This window comes from Erythrolamprus reginae, chromosome 1, assembly GCF_031021105.1.
Source record: "Erythrolamprus reginae isolate rEryReg1 chromosome 1, rEryReg1.hap1, whole genome shotgun sequence".
Classification (NCBI taxonomy): Eukaryota; Metazoa; Chordata; class Lepidosauria; order Squamata; family Dipsadidae; genus Erythrolamprus; species Erythrolamprus reginae.
This window is the reverse complement of record NC_091950.1, coordinates 106,446,985-106,473,690: the sequence shown is the minus strand read 5'-3', so window position 1 is coordinate 106,473,690 and position 26,706 is coordinate 106,446,985. Positions and strand designations below refer to the sequence as shown.

General features: G+C 37.1%; 1 protein-coding gene across 1 annotated transcript in view; it reads left to right on the top strand.

Moving 5' to 3' along the window:
• Positions 1-26,706, top strand: part of PPFIA1 (PTPRF interacting protein alpha 1) — a 70,953-nt gene that overhangs the window by 26,100 nt on the left and 18,147 nt on the right. Inside the window, 17 exon segments of the mRNA XM_070761516.1 lie at positions 664-765; positions 3,069-3,290; positions 5,520-5,666; positions 8,969-9,103; positions 9,927-10,010; positions 12,346-12,477; positions 12,857-12,919; positions 13,841-13,920; positions 14,043-14,190; positions 16,213-16,436; positions 18,485-18,719; positions 21,534-21,563; positions 23,173-23,324; positions 24,572-24,744; positions 25,473-25,566; positions 25,761-25,842; positions 25,938-26,138. Of these exon segments, the coding sequence (XP_070617617.1) occupies positions 664-765; positions 3,069-3,290; positions 5,520-5,666; positions 8,969-9,103; positions 9,927-10,010; positions 12,346-12,477; positions 12,857-12,919; positions 13,841-13,920; positions 14,043-14,190; positions 16,213-16,436; positions 18,485-18,719; positions 21,534-21,563; positions 23,173-23,324; positions 24,572-24,744; positions 25,473-25,566; positions 25,761-25,842; positions 25,938-26,138 (2,304 nt within the window).

Sequence of the window (26,706 nt, the reverse complement as noted above, 5' to 3'; positions counted from 1 at the left end):
AACAATGCAATTACTATACAGTTGGAAATACATGTACTTATATTGGGAGACTATTCCATAGGTTGGGCTTTCTGTGTTGCTCACGTAGCTTACAAAAAGAGGATAGTTTTAGCAGGTCTTTCTAGATGTCCAGACTGGAAAGGCATGCCCTGATACTTTCCTGTTTGCAGCTGATGAACTGCTAATTATTTTCTCCAGCTTACAAAATGTGCAAGCTCCTACTACCGCTTTCTTGAACTTTTTCAGAATTCTAAAAATCACCTGTCCAGTTTCATAACTATGTATTTTTCAAGGAATCATTTTTCATCGAGGAGTGAGCTTTCACTACCAGATACTTGAAATGCTTTAGCTTACCTTAAAAATCAATTGACCAATCTTGTTTACTAATTAAAATATGACAATTGCTGAGTTTTTGTTAGAATATTTTTGTACTATATTTTAAAGGCAGGCTTGTACCTGATAAATATCTTCCGAAGAAATTATAGAAATTGATCATAATTCTTTAAAAGCAAGGTTATTAATATGTCTATCATTGTTATCCATACATGAATATATTTTGTGAATATTATCACTGCAAATAATTAATGTTGGTTAAATGTTCCTTTTTCTATTTGAAATATAGATCATGCCAGTTAGTATAGTATTTTATTCTTTTTATTCCAGCTAATGATTTTGAAAGAACAAAACAATCAAAAAAGAACACAAGCTGATGGAATGCCAGATATTAATCATGATCAGGAGAACATGCCTAGCACTAATGGGAAGGTATGTTAAAAGCATCTTTTCATTAGCCTTTTTACTCAGTTTTTTGAGAAGATAAATCTATTTATGATGCAGCAATCTAACTTATTTCTCCAAACCATTCCAAGGACAAAAAGAGCAAATAAGCTATTTTATTGTGCTATTTTCTTGATCATTTGGTCCATATAGGAGAGACGCACAGAAAGTAATGCACCACATTTTTTTGCTTCTACAATTATTTATTGAACACAATGAAACTTACACACAAGAAAGAGTGATGTTTCTTCTACACTCCATATTTTTCCACGTAATCTCCGTCCCGTTCTATGGCCTTCCTCCAGTGAGACACAAGGACGTGTATGCCCTGTCGGTACCATCCTTGTTCTGGTCACGAAGCCTTTTCTGCACTGTGCGAATCATCTCTTTGTCATCCTCAAAATGGCATCCATGCAGATCCATGCAGATACTCCATAAACTAAACACAAACGTTTGTGAATGTTCCCAACAGTTTCTTTCTCCACAGTGAAAAATTCAATGGCGACACGCTGCTTGTAATGTACATCACTTACAGACGTCATTTCGAAACACTGCTGCAGTTACGCTGTCTGTCTGAAGAAACACAAAATTTGCACACACTCCTGACAATTCAAATAATGTATATCTGAAGTTTCGCATTCATACTGTTACTATAGCCTGAAGGGGAAAAAATGGTGCATTACCTTCTGGGTGACCCTGGTACAACACCATTCTTTGGTAGAAGATTTTCAAGTAATAAGAGTTATTGTTAATGGCGAGTATTCTGAGCAGAGTCAGGTTACAAGCGGTGTGCCACAAGGGTCTGTTCTGGGTCCTATTCTTTTTAATATATTTGTGAGTGACATAGGGAAAGGTTTGGTAGGGAAGGTTTGCCTATTTGCTGATGACTCTAAAGTGTGCAATAGGGTTGATATTCCTGGAGGCGTCTGTAATATGGTAAATGATTTAGTTTTACTAGATAAATGGTCTAAGCAATGGAAACTGCAGTTTAATGTTTCCAAATGTAAAATAATGCACTTGGGGAAAAGGAATCCTCAATCTGAGTATTGTATTGGCAGTTCTGTGTTGGCAAATACTTCAAAAGAAAAGGATTTAGGGGTAGTGATTTCTGACAGTCTCAAAATGGGTGAACAGTGCAGTCAGGCGGTAGGGAAAGCAAGTAGGATGCTTGGCTGCATAGCTAGAGGTATAACAAGCAGGAAGAGGGAGATTATGATCCCACTATATAGAATGCTGGTGAGACCACATTTGGAATACTGTGTTCAGTTCTGGAGACCTCACCTACAAAAAGATATTGACAAAATTGAACGGGTCCAAAGACGGGCTACAAGAATGGTGGAAGGTCTTAAGCATAAAACGTATCAGGAAAGACTGAATGAACTCAATCTGTATAGTCTGGAGGACAGAAGGAAAAGGGGGGACATGATCGAAACATTTAAATATATTAAAGGGTTAAATAAGGTCCAGGAGGGAAGTGTTTTTAATAGGAAAGTGAACACAAGAACAAGGGGACACAATCTGAAGTTAGTTGGGGGAAAGACCAAAAGCAACATGAGAAAATATTATTTTACTGAAAGAGTAGTAGATCCTTGGAACAAACTTCCAGCAGACGTGGTAGATAAATCCACAGTAACTGAATTTAAACATGCCTGGGATAAACATATATCCATCCTAAGATAAAATACAGAAAATAGTATAAGGGCAGACTAGATGGACCATGAGGTCTTTTTCTGCCGTCAGACTTCTATGTTTCTATGTTTCTATAAATATCATTTTCAGGAAAACAAAAACCTTTTGGGCTGGTTCTTGAATTTTTGAGTAAGGACCAGAACTCAACAGTGGGGAAAAATATATATCCTGAAACGTAATAAGAATTCTTTTGTTCTCGCTTGAATCACTGGTTTAGTACAGAGGTCTCCAATCCCTGGGCTGTGGCTCAGGTAGTGACGTGGCATGTGAGCATGCATGTGCATGCAACTGATCACATGAATGGCAGACACAAGGGCACACAGCTTCACTCACACAAATGGGTCTTTGTAAATGACCGCCGTTTGCGTGAACAGAGGTGTGCATGCAAGTGTGTCTATGTGGAACTACCCAAGTATTTGCTGTTCCTGCAAGATGGAGCTCTCTCACTCACATGGAAATATCTCCCGTCTCACTCCCACTGGGCCACCAAGCTGGAAAGGTTGGAGACCTCTGGTTCGGTATGAAAAATTATATGGCACATGTTTATGCTTTCGTGGTGTTAAATGTTTTTTTAATTAACAGTGGCTTTTCTTTCTAATTAGAGATCATCCAATGGCTCTTTGAATCATGATGAAGATCTTGCTAAAGTAATAGAACTTCAAGATATCATAGAAAAGCAAACTAGAGAACAATCGCAAATGAAAGAGAGAATCACTGCCCTTTCTAACAGAGTAGCAGAACTGGAAGAAGATCTTGATACTGCTAGAAAAGATCTAATCAAATCTGAAGAAATGAACACGAAGTTGCAAAGAGACGTACGAGAGGTAAGAATGAGACTTTTTAAATATGATTTAAATTGCTATATTGTCTTTTAAATATTTTTAAACAGTAATTTAGATTTGTTGTAAATTGTTTTCACTTTGTTGTGAGCCGCCCCGAGTCTGCGGAGAGGGGCGGCATACAAATCTAAATAATAAATAAATAAATAAATAAATAAATAAATAAATAAATAAATAAATAAATAAATAAATATTGTGAATATTCTTATATTCACTATTCTGTGTACTTGTTTTCCCCCTGAGTTAAAGCATGTCTTATAGTCTGATATGAGCACTAGGTTTAGGATATTTTCATCGACTATATCGACCTTTAAAGCCCTTCATGGCATTGGACCAGAATATCTCCGAGACCGCCTCCTGCCGCACGAATCCCAGCGACCAGTTAGGTCTCACAGAGTGGGCCTTCTCCGGGTCCCGTCAACTAAACAATGTCGGTTGGCGGGCCCCAGGGGAAGAGCCTTCTCTGTGGCGGCACCGGCCCTCTGGAACCAACTCCCCCCGGAGATTAGGACTGCCCCTACTCTTCCTGCCTTCCGTAAACTCCTTAAAACCCACCTCTGCCGTCAGGCATGGGGGAACTGAAACATCTCCCCCTGGGCATGTTTAATTTATGCATGGTATGTCTGTGTGTGCGTCTGTTAGCATATGGGGTTTTTTAAATATTTAAATATTTTTAAATTTGTCTGTTTACTTATGATTTGTTTTTACATGTTGTGAGCCGCCCCGAGTCTTCGGAGAGGGGCGGCATACAAATCTAAGTAATAAATAAAATAACTTCTTAACCTGAGAACAGCTGCTTTTATAGTTGTTTTTATTAAAAATTCTATTCATGTGAATCAGTATGAAGATCACACAGAATAATGCTAATTCAGCATATTCAGATCTATGCATATTATGTCTTCTAAAATTGGCCAGCTCAGTAATATTATTTATTGGTGTATCCTAAAAAACAGATGTCCTATTATGCTTCCTCTTAAGAAGAATAAGAATGTTGGTACATGATACATATGCAAAGTTTAAAATAATATTTTGGGGCTAAAAGAGTCCCTTCTCTCATGGAATTTCTGGATATTTTCTTTAAATGGCTTATTTCTGCTTCCAAATGCAATTATTTTTGAATCTTTCCTCAAATATCAAAAGTAAATTACCACATTTTTCAGAGTATAAGACGCACTGCAGTATAAGATGCACCTTCGAGTTCAGGGAAGAACATTGGGAGGTGGGTGGGAATTCTGCCTATCAAATATTCATCTGGATAGTATTATTAGTCTGGTTGGTTTCAGCGCATTAGTCCTCTGGTTTTGAGCTCGTGTGCATGTTTTTTATCCCATGGTTCGAGATTAAAAAACTGTTTCTGAGGCACAGCTGATAGTCAGAGAGAGAAGCAGTGAGAAAAGCAGGCAAAACGCAGAATATCTCTAGCACCTCATTAGGGCTGGAAAAAAGCTTCAGAAAAGCTACATTCAGGGTATGACGCACCCACATTTTCGGCCTCTTTTAAGGGGGGAGAATGCATCTTATACTCCAAAAATATGGTATATATTTGGAATGTATGCACCTTTGATGGTGAATGTTTTGAGTATAATTATTAGTTTGCAGTGTCTTTAAGATATGTTAGATGAAAGAAAGCTGCAGTTGTTACAAATTGTACCCTATATGGTTTTTGGATCATTCCCTTGATATAATAGCTATTACCATATTTTCCGGACTATAAGTTGCACCAATGTATAAGACGCATCAAAATTTCAAAGAGGTAAGCAAGGGGAAATTTTTTTTGGTCCTCCCTGTCCCCCAGAAGTATTGTGCAAGCCTCCCAAACCTTCTACGCACCCCATTTTTCACCCGTTTTTCTGAAAAATAGGGTACGCAGAGGGTTTTGGAAGGCTGCAGAGTGCTCCTGGGAGCTGAGAGAAGGCAAAAACACCCCCGTTTTTGTGAAAATTGGCCCATTTTTCACACACACACACACACACACACACACTTTTTTTTGTTGCAAAAATTGAGTACGCAGAGGGTTTGGGAGGCCTGAATGCAAAAATGGGACACGGGGCAGGGCTTCCGGAAGCCAAAAATTGTTGATTTTGGTGTATAAGATGCACAGACATTTCCACCCTCTTTTAGGGCGAAAAAAGGTGTGTCTTATATGGTATTTTTAAAAAATCACATAATGGAGGGAGAATATATTTCGGTAATTTTCTGACAATGTTAATTTAGGCAATGGCTCAGAAAGAAGATATGGAAGAAAGAATTACAACTCTTGAAAAACGCTACCTCGCTGCACAACGTGAAGCTACATCTGTGCATGATCTTAATGATAAACTTGAAAATGAAATTGCTAACAAAGATTCATTGCATCGACAGGTAAACTTATTTAAATAACACTGAGGTTTCCATAAATTAATACTAAAGTCCTGGATGGGGAGGTGGAGGAATCTAATCATTCAAGCTAATTTGACTTGGATAAAAATCATGCAAATTTGTTATCCATTAAAAAAAACATTATGAATGAAATCCCTTGTGGAAATCCCTTGTGGAAAGGAAAGGGAAGAGTTTAAATCCAAAAACATAGAAAAAGTGAGGATTGTCTCAGATTTTGTAGCTATAAGAAGGTTGCATCCTTTCCATATTTTATATTTTTCCTTCAACAAAAATGTCTCTTCTTTGGTAGTTCTGAAGAGATCTTCGAGGAATGGCTATTCTTGATGTTTTCAGGATGGAATTAGCAGGCCTTTTAAGCTTGAAAGTGGAAGAAAATAAGGTGTTGCTTGCCATTAGTTGCTGTCACAATCTTAGATGGTTTTGGGATGAAGGCGATAAAGCACCCTCATGGGGAGCAAAATCAGGGCTGGATAACATAGAAGATAATTACAAAGGTTAGGATTTACATGGAGTGAGTGTTTGTCTTTTTATTATGAAATCTGTGATACTTTTATTTAGGATTTGCCTTGTACTTAGGTTTTTTTGCATCTTTTTGCCTAAGTTACCGGCCCTGAGTTTTTGTAGAGGGGCGGCATACAAATCTAATAAATTATTATTATTAAATTATTACATTTAGTACAAAAATGTTTCATTACCGAATATGCTTACAATTATAGCACTTTCATATACAGAAATTTAAATATTTCACAATGGCATCCATAGCACTTTTGCAAAAGTTCAATTATACCCAATAAAATTGAATCCCAGTATTCAATTAGGGCAGACAAAATGAAGGATTTTTTAAAACATAATTTTAATATAATAATGTACATTTTGTAATGATTATATATAAATTTGCTTTTGAATGTTGTATATAATTTCAGTGATTACACAGGAACTGTTATTTGTGATTTCACACTTCAATTTGCTTACAATGGTTTTTTCTTCCCCTAATGGAGAAACTATTGAAATGTCACACAGTTATCCCAATCAAATTAAGCAAAATCTTTTTGGAATATTTAAATAAATTAGTCACCAATTTTTATATGGCAAGGGGAAAAAAATAGGATTAAACTAAAGCTCTTGCAGGATACCAAGGATAGAGGAGGATTGGCATTACCGGAGTGGGAAATATACTACAATGCAGTTTCTTTAATCTGGCCAAAAGATTGGATTGAATTTAAAAATAAAAGAATTTTAGTCATTACGGGCCATGATCTGCAATGGGTTGGCATACATTTTTGTGGGATGAGAAATACAGAACACATAATTATTTCCAAAAACATATGATGCGAAACACTCTTTTATAGACCTGTAAAAAATAAAAAAGAAACACCATATAAAAATCTCAGTGTGTATATCACCAATAGAAGCAGTGACACATCCAAACTTAATAGCCATTGACAAGTTAATTAGTTATAAGGATTAAATCTGAAAACAAAACAACAATTGGAATACGATATAGGCAGAGAAATAGATTGGTGAACATATACCCAAATTAAATCCAAATTTAAGAGGACAAAAGATTACATGAAATCCAGAAAGATTAGCAAGAATTGGATAAATAGGAACTGAGGAAAAAATTATTAGTAAAATATATAAATTTCTACTGAGATACAAAATGGAAGAGGAAATTGTTAAAGAAACAATGATGAAAGGGGCAAAAATTTTTTAGATACAACATAGAATTGGAGAAATGGGAAAAAATTTGGGTAACAAATATAAAATTGACAGTGTTGGCAGTATTCAAGGAAAACCAGTTGAAGATGTTCTACATATGGCACCTCCCCCCAGCAAGATTGGTAAAGATATATCTGAATACTTCACCAGTACATTGGAAATGTAAAAAATCATATGATACAAATTATCATTACGGTGGACATGTCCTGAAGCTAAAAAAAATGGATTAAAATTAGGAAATGATTGGAAGAGATAATGGAACAACGCATAGCTCTGAGGCCGGAGATATTTTTATTGGGACTATTAAACAGAAAATATACTGAGGAAATACAGTATCTTCTTCTACATATAATTACAGCCACAAGAATAGTATATGCCCCAAAATGGAAAAACGATTTTAAAAAATCATCTGAGGAAGAAATGATAGGGAAAATTCTTGACTGCCTGAAGTTGGACAAATTAACAGAAGAGATAAAAGAAAAAGAAAGAGTGTTATTTGGTCTGGGACAAACTATATTATTAATTAGAGATTAGAAATAGAGATTAAGGCTCAATGATGAAATACTTATAAATAACCAAATGTGAAACATAGAAAACTGACAGCAGAAAAAGACCTCATGGTCCATCTAGTCTGCCCTTGTACTATTTCCTGTATTTTATCCTAGGGTGGATATATGTTTATCCTAGGCATGTATAAATTCAGTTACTGTGGATTTACCAACCACGTCTGCTGGAAGTTTGTCCCAAGGATCTACTACTCTTTTAGTAAAATAATATTTTCTCACGTTGCTTCTGATCTTTCCTCCAACTAACCTCAGATTGTGCCCCCTTGTTCTTGTGTTCACTTTCCTATTAAAAACACTTCCCTCCTGAACCTTATTTAACCCTTTAACATATTTAAATGTTTTGATCATGTCCTCCCTTTTCCTTCTCTCCTCCAGATTATACAGATTGAGTTCATTAAGTCTTTCCTGATACGTTTTATGCTTAAGACCTTCCACCATTCTTGTAGCCCGTCTTTGGACCGTTAAATTTTATCAATATCTTTTTGTAGATGAGGTCTCCAGAACTGAACACAGTATTCCAAGTGTGGTCTCACCAGTGCTCTATACAGCAGTATCACAATCTCCCTCTTCTTGCTTGTTATACCTCTAGCTACTTGCTTTCCCTACCGCCTGACTGCACTGTTCACCTATTTTGAGAGTGTCAGAAATCACTACCCATAATCCTTCCCTTCTGAAGTTTTTGCTAACACAGATCTGCCAATACAATACTCAGAGTGAAGAAATAAAGATAGGATTGTGTACATAGGACAAAAAAGTGTACATAGGTCAATACATATAAAGATAATTAGAGGAATTTAAAAGGGAAAAATGTAAATAATAGAATAAGTACCGTTACAAAACTGCCGTAAAAAGTGAATATTTGTTTATATGTTGATGTGTGCTGATGTATGTATTGTTTTGTAGTTTAAATTTTTTTTAAATTAAATTAAAAATTGTTTAAAAGTCACAATGAATAATGTTTGCAGCTGTTGCTTTAAGCAACTTTATTTTTGGTTCTAGAGTGAAGACAAGAATAGGCAGTTACAAGAACGATTGGAACTGGCTGAACAAAAATTGCAGCAAACTCTGAGAAAAGCTGAAACCCTTCCAGAAGTAGAGGCTGAATTGGCTCAGAGAGTAGCTGCACTTACTAAGGTAGGCTGAGAGTTATGATATGTATTTATAAGAAACAGTTGGTTCTTGATCATTTGGGGTTTCTAGCATTTCATTTTTAGCCAGGTAATTCAAATTGCCTGATCTATTTAGTCTCTATGTTTTTATCTTGCTTTCTAATCCTTTGTATAGAAGTTCATTGTTTTTAATCGCTTTGAAGATGTTGAAATATTCTTTTGTGCCTGATTAGAATATTGTCTTAGAAACTCCATTTCTCTTCTTAGTGGGATAAATTAAGTACTGAAGCAATTTTGTATCCAATATTTAAAAGTAAATTCTTGATGTTACTTCATTTCCTTTTTTCCCTTACTACCATTCTATTCCTTATTTATGTAGCTTGACTGTTTGCCTTCTCGGAATTCTGCAACTAAAGATCTTAATCTGTTGGAATATACTTCTCAGTCTAGGAAGGTAGAATTTACACAAAGGACAAGTCCTTATTTCTGCTTGCTACTGCTTGCTGTTGTTGTTTCTTTAAAAAAACCCCTTCACACATTAAAATGAATGTGGGGAAGATAATAGAGGTTTTTTTTCCTGAGATGCATAATGCAAAGGTTCCTTTTTTGCCAAGACTTCCTGTTGCTTCAATCATCATAGCAAGATATTATGGGATGAGAAAATAAATTGCTCATTTGTTGCATGAATTCATCCACTGTGTTTTGCCAGCCTTGGCAATAGTATATCTTGAACATCTTGCAGTGTGTGAACAAAAATATCAGTCTCATACAGCATAATATGCTTGTTTGCTAATATTTCTTCTGCTGTATTCTTAGATTTTAATTACCAGTATTATTTAAAATGGCAGGCTGAAGAAAGACATGGAAACATTGAAGAACGATTGAGACAAATGGAAACACAGTTAGAAGAGAAAAATCAAGAACTAATAAGGGTATGTCGTTACAGCAGTGTTTTTTAACCTTTTTTCTTCAGAGGAACCCTTTGGTGTCGTCAGATTTCTGGCGGAACATGTACTGTGCACCGGTACTGTTTATGTCCCTTCATTTCTTTTGATGATTGATATTAGTTACTAACAAAATACCACATTTATTCATGGAAAATTAGATGGTGCACTGCATTGTTTGAATGTATGTTGAGAAAGAGAGAAAAAATATTACTCCTCCCCCAAAAGTCCTTCCTTCCTCTTTCCCTCCATTCATTTCATTCTCCTTCCTTCCTTCCTTCCTTCCTTCCTTCCTTCCTTCCTTCCTTCCTTCCTTCCTTCCTTCCTTCCTTCCTTCCTTCCTTCCCCCCTCCCTCTCAATTTCTCTCTTTCCCTCCCTCTCTTTCCATTTTCTTTCTTTCTATCCATTTCTCTCTCTCTCTTCCCTCTTTTCCCTCTCACTCATACTCTCTCTCTCCAGGTCTCTCTCATTTCTGTGTACCTCTCCCTCTCCCCTTCTTTCTCTCATTTGTTTCTCCTCCCTTTTTGCTCTCATTTCTCTCACTTTTATTTGTTTTTCTCTCCCTTTCCTCTTCCTCTCCCTTTTTCTTTCTCTCCCTTCTCTCTCATTTGTTTCCCTCTTCCCCCTCTCATTTTCTCTCTCTTTCTCAATCTTTCTCACTTATCTCTCCCTTCTCTCTCATTTGCCTCTATTTTCCTCCCCCTTATTCTTTCTCTCCATCATTTTCTCATTTATCTTTCTCCCTTTCTCTCTTTCATTCCCTCCCACTCTCACTCCACCCCCCCCTCTTTACCTCACACAGCCGGAAGCAGCGTGTAGAAGAGGGGAAAAAGTGCGGACATTGCTCAGGTCCCTTCAGCCCGGGAATGGTGGGCGGGGGCTCCCTGCGCCTCTTCTTTCCAGGGCGGCACCCCCACCAAAAAGAAACAGCGAACAGAGGATCGGCAGGAGTGGGCGTGGTCCAGAGAGCTGGAGCAGCCAGGCGGCGTGGGGTTCTGACCCACCGGGGTTTCTCCCGCCCGACAGCTTGGTTGCCGGTTGCAGCTGTCGGGCAGTTAGAAACTATGCCTGGCTCCGCCACGCGGCATTTGAAAATGCTGCATGGGAGTTCATTTTTGGGTGGCGAGGGCTGCTGCTGCTCCTGGTCGGTTTCCCCCCCCCCCCAATTAAGTCGCAGAACCCCTGGCTGATCTTTTGGAACCCCTGGGTTCCACGGAACCCCGGTTGAAAAACACTGCGTTACAGTGATGACATTGTGTCTCTTTTTTTGTGACATAAAACAATCAATGATGAATTTCAGGTTGGCAGAGGAAAACATAGTTTACTAATCTACATGAAGTTGAAATGAGGTGTGTAAATCTTGTCTAGGAGTATACATGAAATACCAGTAAAAAAAAATTAGGTAGCAGTAAAGTGTTAAGGAGTAGAATCAGCTGCCTGTAATTAAATATTAATGTTAAAATTACACGTTTTCACTTGAGTCAGGATTAGCATCTGGTGATTATATAGATTAGATTAGATTAGGTTTATTGGATTTATATGCCGCCCCTCTCCGCAAACTCGGGTCGGCTCACAACAATAATAAAAAACAGTACATAATAACAAATCCAATGCCCACCAATCTAATTACAATTTAAAATTAGTAATTTCATAAAACAATCCCAATATATATAAAAAACAGGCACACAGTCAAGCAATCAAACGGCAACATGGGCAAGAGGGAGATGTTTTAGTTCCCCCATGCCTGACGGCAAAGGTGGGTCTTAAGGAGTTTACGAAAGGCAGGGAGGGTGGGGGCAATCCTAATCTCAGGGGGGAGCTGGTTCCAGAGGGTCGGGCCCCCCACAGAGAAGGCTCTTCCCCTGGGTCCCGCCAGACGACATTGTTTAGTCGACGGGACACGAAGAAGGCCGACTCTGTGGGACCTAACCGGTCGCGAGGATTCGTGCGGCAGGAGGCGGTCCTGAAGATATTCTGGTCCTGTGCCATGAAGGGCTTTATAGGTCATAACCAGCACTTTGAATTGTGACCGGAAACTGATAAATAATAAAATGCTTATTATTTTCACTAATTGTTACTTCATGTAGATTTTCAAAAGAGTTAATTTAGATGGTAAATGATATAAAATTTGCTAGGTATTATGATTGGAAAAACATGATACTTAGCAAATTAGAGAATGATAAACATCATTAGAGAATGATATTAGAGAATGATAAAAATCCAGGGTTGAGACAGGTTTATACATTAAGTATGCAAAATATAGTGGGTCCCATTCTTTTTATTTATTTTTTATTGCCCTTTCCTCTTATTCCTCTTATTTAGGCTCGGCAAAGAGAGAAGATGAATGAAGAACACAATAAACGTTTATCTGATACAGTCGATAAACTTTTATCTGAATCTAATGAGAGACTTCAGCTTCACCTTAAAGAAAGAATGGCAGCTCTGGAAGATAAAGTAATTTTATATATGAATGAATATTGCTTCAAGTGCAGTGGATGCTTGATAAATTGATAAAACATTTGTTTAAAAAAGCAATTATATCTACTTATACAATGCACTGAATTAACTATTGTGCATCTTCCTATCCTGAAACTTAGTATCCTGGGGATCAAGAAATAAATAATAGTCTACATAATTTTTAAATAAGTAGAAAGCATAGAGGCTTGTTTAGCAAAAAGAGTTCAAAGAGTATGTATATCAGCTAAACAAATAGCAGAATTAAGTATTTTATAATCAGAAAAGTAAAATAGTAAAAATATTTTTTAACAAAACGCAGACCCAAATCTTAACAGCTCTTTGTATTAACAAACTTTTTCATTAAATTTAATACCAGAATTCCCTTCTCCGTGAAATTGAAAGTACCAAGAAACAAATAGAGGACCTTCAAAATGAAAAGGTAAAAATGAAAAACTCATATTGTCTTAAGTTGTAATGAAAACAAAAATAAAAATGAGACACTTGTGAAGTTTCATTTATTATTATTATTGTTGTTGTTGTTGTTGTTGTTATTATTAATATTATTATTATTATTATTATTATTATTATTATTATTATTATTATTATTGACTTGTATGCCACCCCTCTCCGAAGACTCGGAGCGGCTCACAACAAATAATACATGAGATACAAATCCAATATTAAAAACAATTTAAAAAACCTCTATAAAAAACAGTCATACAATCCAAACAAATATATAAAATGGAACAGCTGGGTGAATGTCAGTTTCCCCAGGCCTGGCGACACAGGTGGGTTTTTAGAAGTTTACGAAAGGCAAGGAGGGTGGAGGCAGTCCTAATCTCTGGGGGGAGTTGATTCCAGGGGGTGGAGGCCGCCACAGAGAAGGCTCTCCCTCTAGGTCCCGCCAGACGACATTGTTTTGTCGACAGGACCCAGAGAAGGCCAACTCTGGGGACCTAATCGGTTTGCACTATCAATAATAATTTACTTTTCATAATTTTAAGGGTTTCATGCCAAGGATAATATAGTAGCCCAAACATTAAAATTATGCACAAATTGTGAATTCTTTTTGGTTTGTAATTGTTAATTTAAAAAAAAAATGATATCAAAATTGTAGCTGATTGTGAATCTTAACTGTTTTGCTTCACTAATCTTTTTACAAAACCTATGTTTGATGAACCAGTAAATTATTCATGGGTATACTAGCAATAATGAAAGTATATTTTAAAACAATATATATTTATTTTAATTCAAAAGGCATTCAGATTTAAAATTTAGAATTATCTAAAATATTTGTACATGTTTAAAAAATTATGCACCTATAATATTAAGTTATGTGAATAATCTTTCTTTTCTACAGGATCAGTTGGTAGTAAACATAGAAGCAATAAGGGCTGAAAATGACCAGTTGAGGATCAGACCCCCTGCCCTCCATCATAGGTATAATTATTAGTGAAAATAATTCTGCATTCAAAATATTCTAAATTAATTCATTTCATTGTCAACAACTAACTTTAGGACAGTAATTATTAATACTAAATGTGCATCTATTTTCATTTCAGAGGGCCACATTTAGGTAGCGTACCAGATTTTAGATACCCACTGGCACCTACAGTTATAGCAGACAATCAGACAGATTCCTACAGCACCTCAGTGCTAAGACGTCCACAAAAAGGACGCTTAGCAGCTCTGCGGGATGAACCTTCAAGGGTAAGTTAGACTTTAAGAAATTAATTTTCAAAATAGCTTAAGCTAGTGCATCATTTAAAAAAATATTATTTATTAATGTAACTACAAGTCAATCTTGACCCCTATCAACTACATGGAGAAATCCATACAGTTTCCTAGGTAATGTTTTCAAAAGTGATTTGCCATTGTTGTCTTCCTAGGGCTGAGAGTAAATGACTGGCTCAGAATCACTCAGTTGGTTTCTATTCTAAAGCAGGGCTAGGTTTCCCTGCTCCTACTATATTACATTAACGATCAGACTAAACTGCTTCAGTTTATTGATATAAATCTTCAAGATTTGCCTGCTTTTTATCTGATCTAAAACTCTGCTAATTATGCATAGGTGGCTTAGACTGGGCTATTGTTGCTTTTATTGTTTTATATTGGGGAAGAGTGTTTACCTTGAAATATCTATTTTAAAGTCAATAACATTCCATGTAACTTGTTTTGCTACATGATTGAGAATTATGTATTTCAGGTTCTGTATTCAAAAACGAGCATTTGAAGCAGCTCTTATGAGCAAGTCTTGATGCCGGAGGCAGATAGGAATATGAATTGCAAAATATAACCTTAGCAAAAGCAAAATTGTGCAGAGTTCAATGCATATGTATGTTTATATTCATACATCAATTCATGAACTAAATAAGGCTATTCATTACTTACAATACTTCATTAAGTCAGAATGCATTGTACTAAGTATGCAAAATTAATCTTCCTTCAGTCCACCTACATAAGTAAGATTTATGTGGAATGTTTGCTTGATAACCTATCATAGATTACAGCATTCAGCCCCCAGAGTTGGACAGCTGTTTTAAATGTTTGATTAGCATTTTTTATGTAGCATTAAACAGATAAGACAGTTGATTTCAACATTGCTTATTAGGAAACTAGAAACAGAGATATTTTAGTTTACGATGGTTCTCCTCCATCTGCTATTTTGATTTTCATTTATATCTTGATTTTTCCTCCAGGAGCTCAAACAGCTTATATAGCACTCTATCCTACTGTTATTCCACAAGAACAGCACTGTGTTAGGTTGGGCTGAGACATTTAGTGATTGGCCCAAAATCATCCAGTGAGCTTCCATGACTAGGTAGACTTGAATCTGATCTCCCCAACGGCTTCACCAGTGTATCAAAAAGCATTTGCAGAGAGACTGGATCTAGACTTACTATTTCACAATTTAAATCTATGTCCCTTTGTGGAATAGAGTCAGACCTAGCCTTGCTCCTGCTGGATGATAGAAAAGGGTTGATACTTGCAAAGTGTCCGTTCCCTCCAACGCACCTCCCACATTGTTTTGAAAGACCAGCCTATTTTCAAGCCTCATAGAAAGCATTGGAAGAATTACTAAAATTGTCCCCCATTTCTGTTGCTCTTAAGTGAAATTTGATCAGGAAAATCTGGAACCAGCTTGTATGCTGTGCTCACATAAACTGGGATTCTAATGGATCCTGGTTTATCAAGACCATGTTGCATGTGTAGTTTATTGAGTAAATTATCTAATCCTACTTTGTTCCTCCCTGAAATTATAAAATAAACCTTGTGTTGCACTATGCATTCTGCCTGATAAAGGAGAAGAAAAAACAGGATTGGGGCAATAGTTGACACACTAAGTATTTCTTAGCAAGAGTAACCAAACGGGGATCAAAGGACAGTTTCCACTGGTACATGATTTCTTTTCAGTTAAACAAAGCTACTTTAGAATCCTTTGCTATTAGTCTATTATATAGATTTTTTTCCCTGTTACTAAAAACAACTTTTTAAATAAGTCTTATTTATTGTTTTGTAATGTTGAATTTATATATTTAATTTCTTGGGTTTTGATTATAAAGCATGTCCTGTATATTTAACCTAATAATGTTTGTTTTGCTTTTACTGCATTCTAAATACTGCTGTTGTGATTGATTTCTGCAGCATGTAAGTGAAGTTATACAGACTTTATATATTTTTTAAATGGAAGAGATACTTAAAGTTACAGCTGTAATCATGTATATTAAACAGGTTCAGACTCTTAATGAGCAAGATTGGGAGCGTGCACAACAAGCAAGTGTGTTGGCAAATGTTGCGCAAGCCTTTGAGAGCGATGCTGATATCTCAGATGGTGAAGAGGACAGAGAAACTATATTCAGCTCAGTTGACCTCTTGTCACCTAGTGGTCAGGCAGATGCCCAGACCTTAGCCATGATGCTTCAGGAGCAATTGGATGCCATCAATAAGGAAATTAGGTACAGGATTTATTTTTGTCATTGTTGTGTTGCATTTAAAGTTCACTAATAGTCTTTTATTCACATAAAATTAGAATTCTGTTTTCTTTTCCTTGGTTTGACCTGTAGATACAACTAAAAATATTACAACCCCATTCTGTTGGGGAGAGGGGGATTCCAGAAGAGAGTTGCTGTGGCAAAGAAGGCTTGTCTCCTGGAACTTGCCAAATGTAATTCACTGATAAGACATGACTACAGGGTGCCCTTTTGCCAGATCTAATGGGGTGGGTAGATGTAATTGAGGGGAGTGGTTCCCCTCAAGTAACTCAGACCATGCCCTGAATTTTATCAGAAATATGCAAACTAAGTTAATATTTTATGGATTGAAATTGTGATGAGCTTTAGCTATCAGTTACTACTCCTGGGGTTTTTGCTTACCAATTCCTTATAGCTGGCATGCTGGAAAAACAGGAAGATCAAGGCAGTGATCTCTGTAAAGCAACTTATTTTCTGTTGGGCAGAATTAGCAAGGAACGTTTCTAATTTTTTAATTTTTAATTTCCCCCAAAATAAGGTTAAGGTTTGGGTAACGCTAACTGCTCTCATTCTAAGAATCTGAATAAGCATTTTTTAAGTGATGTGTTATTAAGAAAACATAGATGTGTTTTTAATGCCTTTCGAAAAGCAAGGAAAGTGGGGGCAGTGTGGATGTCTGGGGGGGAGTTGGTTCCAGAGGGCTGGGCCGCAACAGAGAAGCATAGACCCGTCAGTCAGCATTGTTTGGCTGACGGGGCTTGGAGGAGGCCAACTCTGTGTGACCTAACTGGTAGCTGGGATGTGTGGGGCAATTGAATCTTTAAGAAAAGTATAGTGATACCTCGTCTTACAAATCCTCGTCATACAAACTTTTCTAGATACAAACCCGGGGTTTAAGATTTTTTTGCCTCTTCTTCCAAACTATTTTCACCTTACAAACCCAAGCTGCCGCCACTGGGATGCCCCGCCTCTGGACTTCTGTTGCCAGCGAAGCACCCATTTTTGCGTTGCTGGGATTCCCCTGAGGCTCCCCTCCATGGGAAACACCACCTCCGGACTTCCGTGTTTTTGTGATACTGCAGGGGAATCCCAGCAGCGCAAAAACGGGTGCTTCGCTGGCAACGGAAGTCCAGAGGTGGGATTTCCAGCGAGGGGAGCCTCAGCGAAATTACAGCATCACAAAAACACGGAAGTCCTCAAAACCCCATCTCCAGACTTCCGTGTTTTTGTGATGCTGCAACTTCGCTGAGGCTCCCCTTGCTGGGAAACCCCACCTCCGGACTTCCGTTGCCAGTGAGGCACCCGTTTTTGCGCTGCTGGGATTCCCCTGCACCATCTCATAAACACGGAAGTCCGGAGGTGGGGTTTCCCATAGAGGGGAGCCTCAGGGAAATCCCAGCAGCGCAAAAACGGGTGCTTCGGCTGGCAAAAGGGGTGAGTTTTAGGCTTGAACGTATTAATCGCTTTTCCATTGATTCCTATGGGAAACATTGTTTCGTCTTACAAACTTTCAACCTTACAAACCTCGTCCCGGAACCAATTAAATTCATAAACCGAGGTATCACTGTACTTGTTAAGGAGTATTTTTACTAAGTCAATTTAATTATAAATTATTTTTATCTTAATTTATAATTGCATTTATTTATTTAAATGTATTAGCCACCTAACTCCAATGCACTGGACTTTGTTCAGAATGGAATGAATTTAATGGACTTTATTTGAAATGTATGTTTCTATTTTATTCCTACAACTGTATCAAGCAATTCTACACAATCCTAAAATTAACCCTGTAATTCAATAATTTTATATTTCATGAAAGCATTTTTAAAGTAATATAACAGATATTGATAAACAAATTCTGCATGTAGATTGTGGATATTTACTTTTAATCTTCCTGGAGTTTAAATGTGTGTCTTTCCTTTCCCAAATTTGCCATTGGGATGTAGATACATTTCTATATATGCCAACTGTTATACTTGCTAGTTGTAGGGTTGCTTTGGTTAAATGGATTGCATCATTTCTTACTTCTTCAGATTGATCCAAGAAGAAAAGGAAAACACTGAGCAAAGAGCAGAGGAGATAGAAAGTCGTGTTGATAGTGGGAGTTTAGACAATCCTGGTCGATTTCGATCAATGAACTCTATCCTGCCTCCCTTTCCTAGTGGAAACCTTTCTGGCTCCTCTCCACCAGGTAGTGGGGTTTCTACTCCTCGAAGAATGCCACATAGTCCTGCTCGAGAAGTGGACAGACTAGGAATCATGACATTAGTAAGTATTATCTGTTGCATCTTTTCTCTTTCCTTCCCCCCTATAAGAAAATACATTTCTATAGGGTGATTATGGCACTGTTTATGAATGGAACTCCTTGATTTATCCCTTAGCAATAAATAAAAAAACAGCAAACCCCTAGCTATGATTTCCTGTCTCACAAGAAAGTAGTTATGAAGCTAGTAACCTTAACATTAATTTCTTTAATCATATTTTTATGCAAAAGAGCAAATAAAGTATGTGCATAAATTAAAACCTGGTTGTACATACACTGAGAGAGACATATCAGTTTATAAGTCAGGTTATGGCTTTTGAATTGCTTCTGTGTCTTGATTATGAAAGGCAAATACTTTTTAAATTATGAATTATTGATAGGACTTTAACCTGAGATTTACAGTAGCTTATGTTTATAACTGGTAGCAAATTATAACTAATGAAATGTAATTTATTTTCTTTGACATTACTAGCAGCTTTTCTACAATATTGGGTTTTTTTGTTTTTTAAATAATTATTAAATCTTTTAAGACTTGAGTTCTATAGGTAGGGAGTGATGGAATTTAGCAACTTAAATGGCCTTGTCAAGGTCTGAATTGTAGATTTAGCTATGTTTTGTAGCTTTAACTATGTAGCTGAATTGTAGATTTAGCTATGTTACAAAATGCAACTTGTCCTAAATTCTTTTCCTCTCTTGACTGGGCATGGAAGCTACGTTAGGTTGGACCTAGTTAGTATAAGCAATCCTTGCCATAACTACCACAATTAAGCTTAAGACTTCAGTTGGTAAGCAGGACAGTTGAGTGAGTTTTGCCCCATTTTACAATCTTTCTGGCCACAGTTTTTGATTGAAACACTGCAGTTTTAAGTTACTAACACAGTTAAATGAATTTGGCATCCTCAGTTGACTTTGCTTTTGAAAAGATATCAAAAGGTGATCACATGAACCTGAAACAGTATCTGAATTTTGATTGAATGACCATGGGGATAAAGCAATGGTTATAAGTGTGAAAAATGGTCATAAGTCACTTTTTTCAGTGCAGTTGTAATTTTGAATGGTCACTAAATAAACTCGAGGTTTATCTGGAAGACTTCCAGAATACAGTCATACCTCGTCTTACGAACCTAATTGGTTCCAGGGGGAGGTTCGTAAGATGAAAGGTTCATAAGACGAAACATTGTTTCCCATAGGAAACAATGTAAAGTCAATTAATCCGTGCAACGGAAAAAACCCCCCGCAAAAAAAAACGCTGCCGCCCGGCTGTCACCTTTTAAAACAGCCTGGGGGCTTCTCAGCGACCTCCCGAATGCCGAACGCCAAACCTGAACTTCCGGGTTCGGTGTTCGGGAGGCCGCTGAGAAGCCCCCAGGCGGGGGGCTTCCTGGCAGTCTCCGAACGCCGAACGCGGAAGTTCGGGTTTGGCGTTCGGCTTCGGGAAGCTGCTGGGAAGCCGGCGGCTGTTTTAAAAGGTGACAGCCGGGCAGGGGGGCTTCCCAGCAACCTCCCGAACCCGGAAGTTCGGCAAAAGTTCGGGGTTCGGGAGGTTGCTGGGAAGCCCCCCAGCCCGGCTGTCACCTTTTAAAATAGCCGGGCGGCTTCCCAGCAGCTTCCCGAAGCCGAACGCCAAACCCGAACTTCCGTGTTCGGCGTTCGGAGACTGCTGGGAAGCCGCGCGGCTATTTTAAAAGGTGACATCCGGGCTGGGGGGCTTCCCAGCAACCTCCCGAACCCCGAACCCGGAAGTTCGGCAAAAGTTCGGGGTTCGGGAGGCTGCTGGGAAGCCCCCCAGCCCGGCTGTCACCTTTTAAAACAGCCGGGCGGCTTCCCAGCAGCTTCCCGAAGCCGAACGCCAAACCCGAACTTCGGCGTTCAGCGTTCGGAGACTGCTGGGAAGCCGCGCGGCTGTTTTAAAAGGTGACAGCCGTGCTGGGGGGCTTCCCAGCAACCTCCCGAACCGAACCCTGGGTTCAGAAAAATTTTGCCTCTTCTTACGAACTTTTTTCGAGTTACGAACTGGCGTTCGGGAGGCTGCTGGGAAGCCCCGCCGCCCGGCTGTCACCTTTTAAAACAGCCGCGCGGCTTCCCAGCAGTCTCCGAACGCCGGTTCGTAACTTGAAAAAAGTTCGTAAGAAGAGGCAAAAATTTTCTGAACCCCGGTCTTCGTGTCACGAGTTGTTCGTAAGACGAGGGGTTTGTATCTTGAGGTACCACTGTACCAGGAAAATAGATTAGATTGGGATCTCGGAAAACAATAGGAACACTTCCCCATTGATTTCAAGAAAGTTACATAAAGGTCTCTATGAAGTTACCAAGACTTAAGCTTGATTTAATGGAAACTTTGTAGCTGTTGATTTTATTGTAAGAGAACTCCTAACTGTTCTTTGTTTCTTTATATAAGAACTAGAACAGTATCTTTGCTTCAGTCTTCATTCTTATAAGAGCCCCAAGAATACTCGTACTTATAAAAATGTATTTTCATTGAAAAGTTCAGTTATTACATTTTTATAATAAAAATATGTCTGTGCTCCTCCAGTTAAATAATTCTTTCTATTGTTTACTAATCCTTAAGACTGACCTCCAAGATTGATTATATTTAAACTAGTCTGGAAAGGAAAAAAACCCTATAAATCATAGCCATGCTTTTAGGACTCAGGTATATTCTGGTTATTATAATGATTTAATATAAAAGGTAACTAGGTATTTTACTTAACTTTAATGGTAGAATAATGGTAATGGTAGAATGTTATGTTAACTCTTTTAAAATTAAAATTACCTGCCAATCTTTATCTAACTTTTTCTTGTTTGCATGCATCTGTCAGCCTAGTGATTTAAGGAAACACCATAGAAAGGTAAACCTTCAACAGCAGACATGTTGAATGTAGTGTTGTACAATTGTTTGCATGCAGTGTGTGTGTGAAATGCCTTGATCAATATGACCACTGTAGGAATATTATGTGAATTATTATGTCCATCTTTGATGTATGCTTATTCTCCAGATACATATATTTCACTAAGCTTTTCTTCATTCAAAAGCAGAGAGAGAAAATTGGTAGTGTACTTATATGCTCTTGCTCTTCAAAGAACAAAATAATTTTGAAGTACAGTGTAGGCTGGAATCCTATATAGAGTAAGGATTTTCATACATCATACATTCTTTAAAAGAGCATCATGTTTTCTAACCTCTGATTATTCAAATCAGATTTCAGCAAGTATTACTAAAATGAAATAAAAATCACTTTGACCTTTACATGTAGCTATGCTTGAATTCAATCTAGAGAATGATAGGGTAGTTGAAAGTCTGCATTTCATACCATAGTACATGTCACTTTAACTCTTCTTTTTCTGATTTCCTTGGGCCAGCTGGCTGTAGAAACATGGGATCTAATTTTGTATCCCTTCTTGTTGTATTCTCTAATGAAAACATCACTTGAATTCCTGAAAGATTAAAAATAAATGTAATAGTGATGCACTCAATAGTGACTGAAAAAATAGTATACACATTTCAACATTATGTCCTTAAAAAAGCCTTATATCTCTAAATTTCGGTTTTATAGAAAGTTTTAAGAAGAAGAAATATGATAAATCACTCTTTTGAATTCTACCTATTAATTTCAGGAAATTACTTCAGATCTTCCAAAAGCAATTTCAAATTTATATAGTTCAGTTGCATATAGTTATCATGCCTACTTATGATAAAAGAATATAAACACATTTACAGTGGTACCTCGTCTTACGAACACCTCTACTAACGAACTTTTCGAGATACGAACCCAGTGTTAAGATTTCTTTGCCTCTTCTTCCGAACTATTTTCACCTTATGAACCCGAGCGGCTGGGATGCCCCGCCTCCAGACTTCAGTTGCCAGCCGAAGCGCTGGGATTCCCCCCGAGCCTCCCCTCGCTGGGAATCCCTGTCTCTGGATTTCCATTGCCAGCTGAAGCGCCCGTTCTTGCATTGCTGGGATTCACCTGAGGCTCCCCTCGCTGGGATTCCCTTCATTTTTGCTGGTGCTGCTTTGAATCACAATCTCGGCAGGCAACAGAAGTTTGGGGGCAGAGATTCCCAGCGAGGGGAGGCTCAGGGAAATCCCAGCAATGCAAGAACAGGTGCTTCGGCTGGCAATGGAAATCCGGAGGCGGGGATTCCCAGCGCCGCAAGGCAAAAGGAGTGACTTTTGGAATGGGGTTGCACACATTATTTGCTTCTACATTGATTTCTATGGGGAAAATTGCTTCTTGTTACGAACATTTCTACTTACGAACCTGGTCACGAAATGAATTCAGTTCGTAAGACGAGGTACCACTGTATAACCTTGTTGAGTCAGATAGTTTATCTAATCATGTATAAAAAGAGCAATTTCTGAGGCAAAGAAATTAGTAATAGTTAAAATTTGCTCCGGGTCTGTTTTGACATTTTAATTTAAGATACAAGACATACTTAAGTTGCATTCTTTCTTAGTCTCCAGTTTCTAGAGAAGAAATTAGAGATGACAAGGCTACAATAAAATGTGAGACCTCACCGCCCTCTTCACCTCGATCTCTGCATTTGGATAAATCTTATAAAGGAGCTTTGCATACAATGAGCCAGGAAGATATAAGAGATGTTCGAAAGTAAGTTTTTTTTAATAAAAATAGAGATCTGTATCAGAAACAACTTTGTATGATTATATGATTTATTCCTTTGCTTCCAAAGACCAGTTTGCATTGCTGCCTGTTTTCAAAAGGTTCTCTTTATCACTGGTCTTTTTAAAAAAAAATCTCTTTTGCCCATTTGTGCAGGCCTTTATTGTCGTTGGGAGTTTGTCTTCTAGAATATTTGAGATATTTTTTGAGGCAGTGTACACTTTTGCTCCCAATATCACTGCTGTTCCCTTTTCTGTATTAACAAAATATTTTGTCCTCACATTCTTTGATGAGATGGAAAATGTGCTTTTTATTTGTGGCAAATTTCATCATTTTCATGACTTTCAGATATCAAACTAAAGCTGCAATGCTAAGCACGGTACTAGGGAAAAATCCCAATCAATTGAGTGGTGACTTGGCGTGTTTCTGTTTATTTAAACTAATTGTAAGATCTAAATGGATTCTTAATAAAACATTTAAATTTATCACCTAAGACTTTAAGCAGATTTGGGATTGAATAATTCCAACACTGCTTCATTTTGTATACTTCCCATTTTGATGGCTTTTTTATTTTTATTTTATTATTTATTAGATTTGTATTTACCAGTTCAAAAACAGAAGAGGATATTTTTAGAACTGTATCTGGAAGTATTTTGACTATGGAAATTATATCTCAAATTGGTTATAGTAGTCTTGCTTTGCTAGTAGGCTTATTCCATCTGATTTTCAGTTTTGCTTAATTCACATATTGAAGTTAACACTTTCCAGCTTCTCTGTGGGTTTTGTGTTACTATAATTCTATTTAATAGCATTTTATTAAATAGTTTGGGTTTGATTATATTTTAAATTAATTAGGAGACTTTGTTAGCACCAAAATAGTCTAGTTTTAATAATAACAATAGTGGAATAACAAAATATGTCAGAAATAAATGTATTTATTTTATTTATTTTATTGAATTTCTATGCCGCTCCTGTTTTGTGAAAATTTTCTTTTAAAAAATCCTATATTGTTTTAATAAACATCGAGTCAATTTACTTTAAAATCAATCAGTTAATTAAATTAATTAAAAATATGCTTTTCATTTGTACTTCCTTTGCACTCAAACCATTAGGTTGAATGTGTACTGTGTCATAAATATATTTGTATTTATTACTTATTAACTGAATGATCCTGGATCAGAGTAGCTTTGGATAACAAATACTTTAGAAATGGCTTAACAATTTCTGTCCTATAGTTCCACAGGCTCTCAAGATGGACAAGCAAGCAATCCCAGTAGCAGTAATAGCAGCCAAGATTCCCTCCACAAAGCTCCTAAAAAGAAGGGGATCAAATCCTCAATTGGCCGCTTGTTTGGTAAGAAAGAAAAAGGTCGATCTGGACAGATGAATAAAGAGCTATTGGGACAAGGTTGGTATATTACTAACCTAAAATATAAAGTTGAATAAATGCTAGGATTACTATAACACAAAGTACTTATTTGTAATATGTGAAATAAAAAATAATTGTCAATTTCTAGCAAAAAACAATTGTCTTGTAGAGTCTACAATATTCAACTAGCAAAACCTAATGTAAATAATACAGTTAACTTTCCTACTGATACTGATAAAGACCCTTTCTTAGATATGTGCCAAATTCATGGCTCATGGGCAGTTAATAACCATATGATTTTGTATGAAAGTACTAATTTTTGTGATGTTAGTTTGGGTACAGTTCTTTTATGGTCTGAATGTTCATAAACATTTTATAGATGAACTGATATAATTCAAGGGCCCTCTCATCTAAGCAACAGTCCCAGTAAAGGATGATTAGGGAAGACCCTTCAAGTGCATTCCATATCTTTAGGAGGGTGCAATTACTTTAGTTCCAAGGGCTACATTTTATTGAATGTTTCTAAAATGAATTATGTATTTGAATTTAATTATTTGAATGCCCCCAACAATGTACGTAGCATCAATAGCTTACATATGAATTAAATTAATTAATGATATGAATTTAAAGTCATTCAGTCATTGGGAGAACAGTACATTAATTGCTGGACATGATAGAGATGTGCCATTCCTCTTTGTATGTATATCTAACACTAAGTCAAAAACATTGGAGTAAGTATTTCTCACTGCAATTCCTGTTTCTTACAGTTAGTGCATTAGAAACAGACAGTTCAACTCAGGATGGTTTGGGGCTTGGAAAACTTGGAGGACAAGCAGAAAAGAATAGAAAATTGCAGAAAAAGTAAGTTCAAATATATTAAGGAAACTTAGATTGGAAACTTCATGACTTATCTGACTTTTAAAAGGTTACAGTTCTGCTCACCTTGGGGGTTAATTTGCAGCTTCCAATGATGTGTAATAAATTTAATGAAGAAGAAAGATTATGGAGGGCAGTAGTGAAGCAAATATATTAATGTACATTGCTGATTTTCTTAGGCATGAACTTCTTGAAGAAGCACGGAGACAGGGTCTGCCTTTTGCTCAGTGGGATGGACCCACGGTGGTTGTCTGGCTTGAAGTAAGAAATGTTTTCAATTCAACATAATAATGCCTTTAATTTGCAACATTAAAGTAATTATGTACTTTATTGATTTTTTAAATTTTATTTTTCAGTTGTGGGTTGGAATGCCAGCTTGGTATGTGGCTGCTTGCCGTGCAAATGTGAAAAGTGGTGCTATAATGTCAGCCTTATCTGATACTGAAATACAGCGTGAAATTGGAATCAGTAATCCTTTACATAGGTTAAAACTGAGACTTGCCATACAAGAAATTATGTCACTAACAAGTCCATCGGCTCCTCCTACATCAAGAACGGTAAGAGAACTTGGACAATGACATAAAGAGATTGATGAGAAAATCAGACTTTCTACACATTCACGTGTATTACGGGCATAAGCCATTCTCTTGAATAAGAAGATGCTCTTGAGAGAAAAAAATAGAGGAGTTGTGAGAACATTAAGAAGAAAATGATAAATAATCTCCTTAAATAAGTCTGTAATAACTTGCTACTTATTTCTTAAGCTACTTATAATTTAAAAGCTGATATACAATTTCTCTGGTGAGCAAGGCCATTGAAGTACTTTGAAAGTGAAGTAGCAGACAGTTCTCCAACTTAGTTCTAAAGAAAGGATTGCAGCCTGGTTTTGTCTTATTATAATATATAGGATATGTTGCAGGGAAAAGAGGTTTCTTTTAAAAACAATACAGTGAAGCTTACTTTTGGCTACTGAGACCAACCAGTAGTTATGGACTTTAGCTTTAAATTTCTACTAACTTGAATCCAGAAGACAGTGGATACAGTGGAATTGTGCCTACTGTAGTTTTTCTGTCCTGTGTTCACCTTCTTTGACACAAATCTATTCCTGGGGATTAGTAGGCTTTC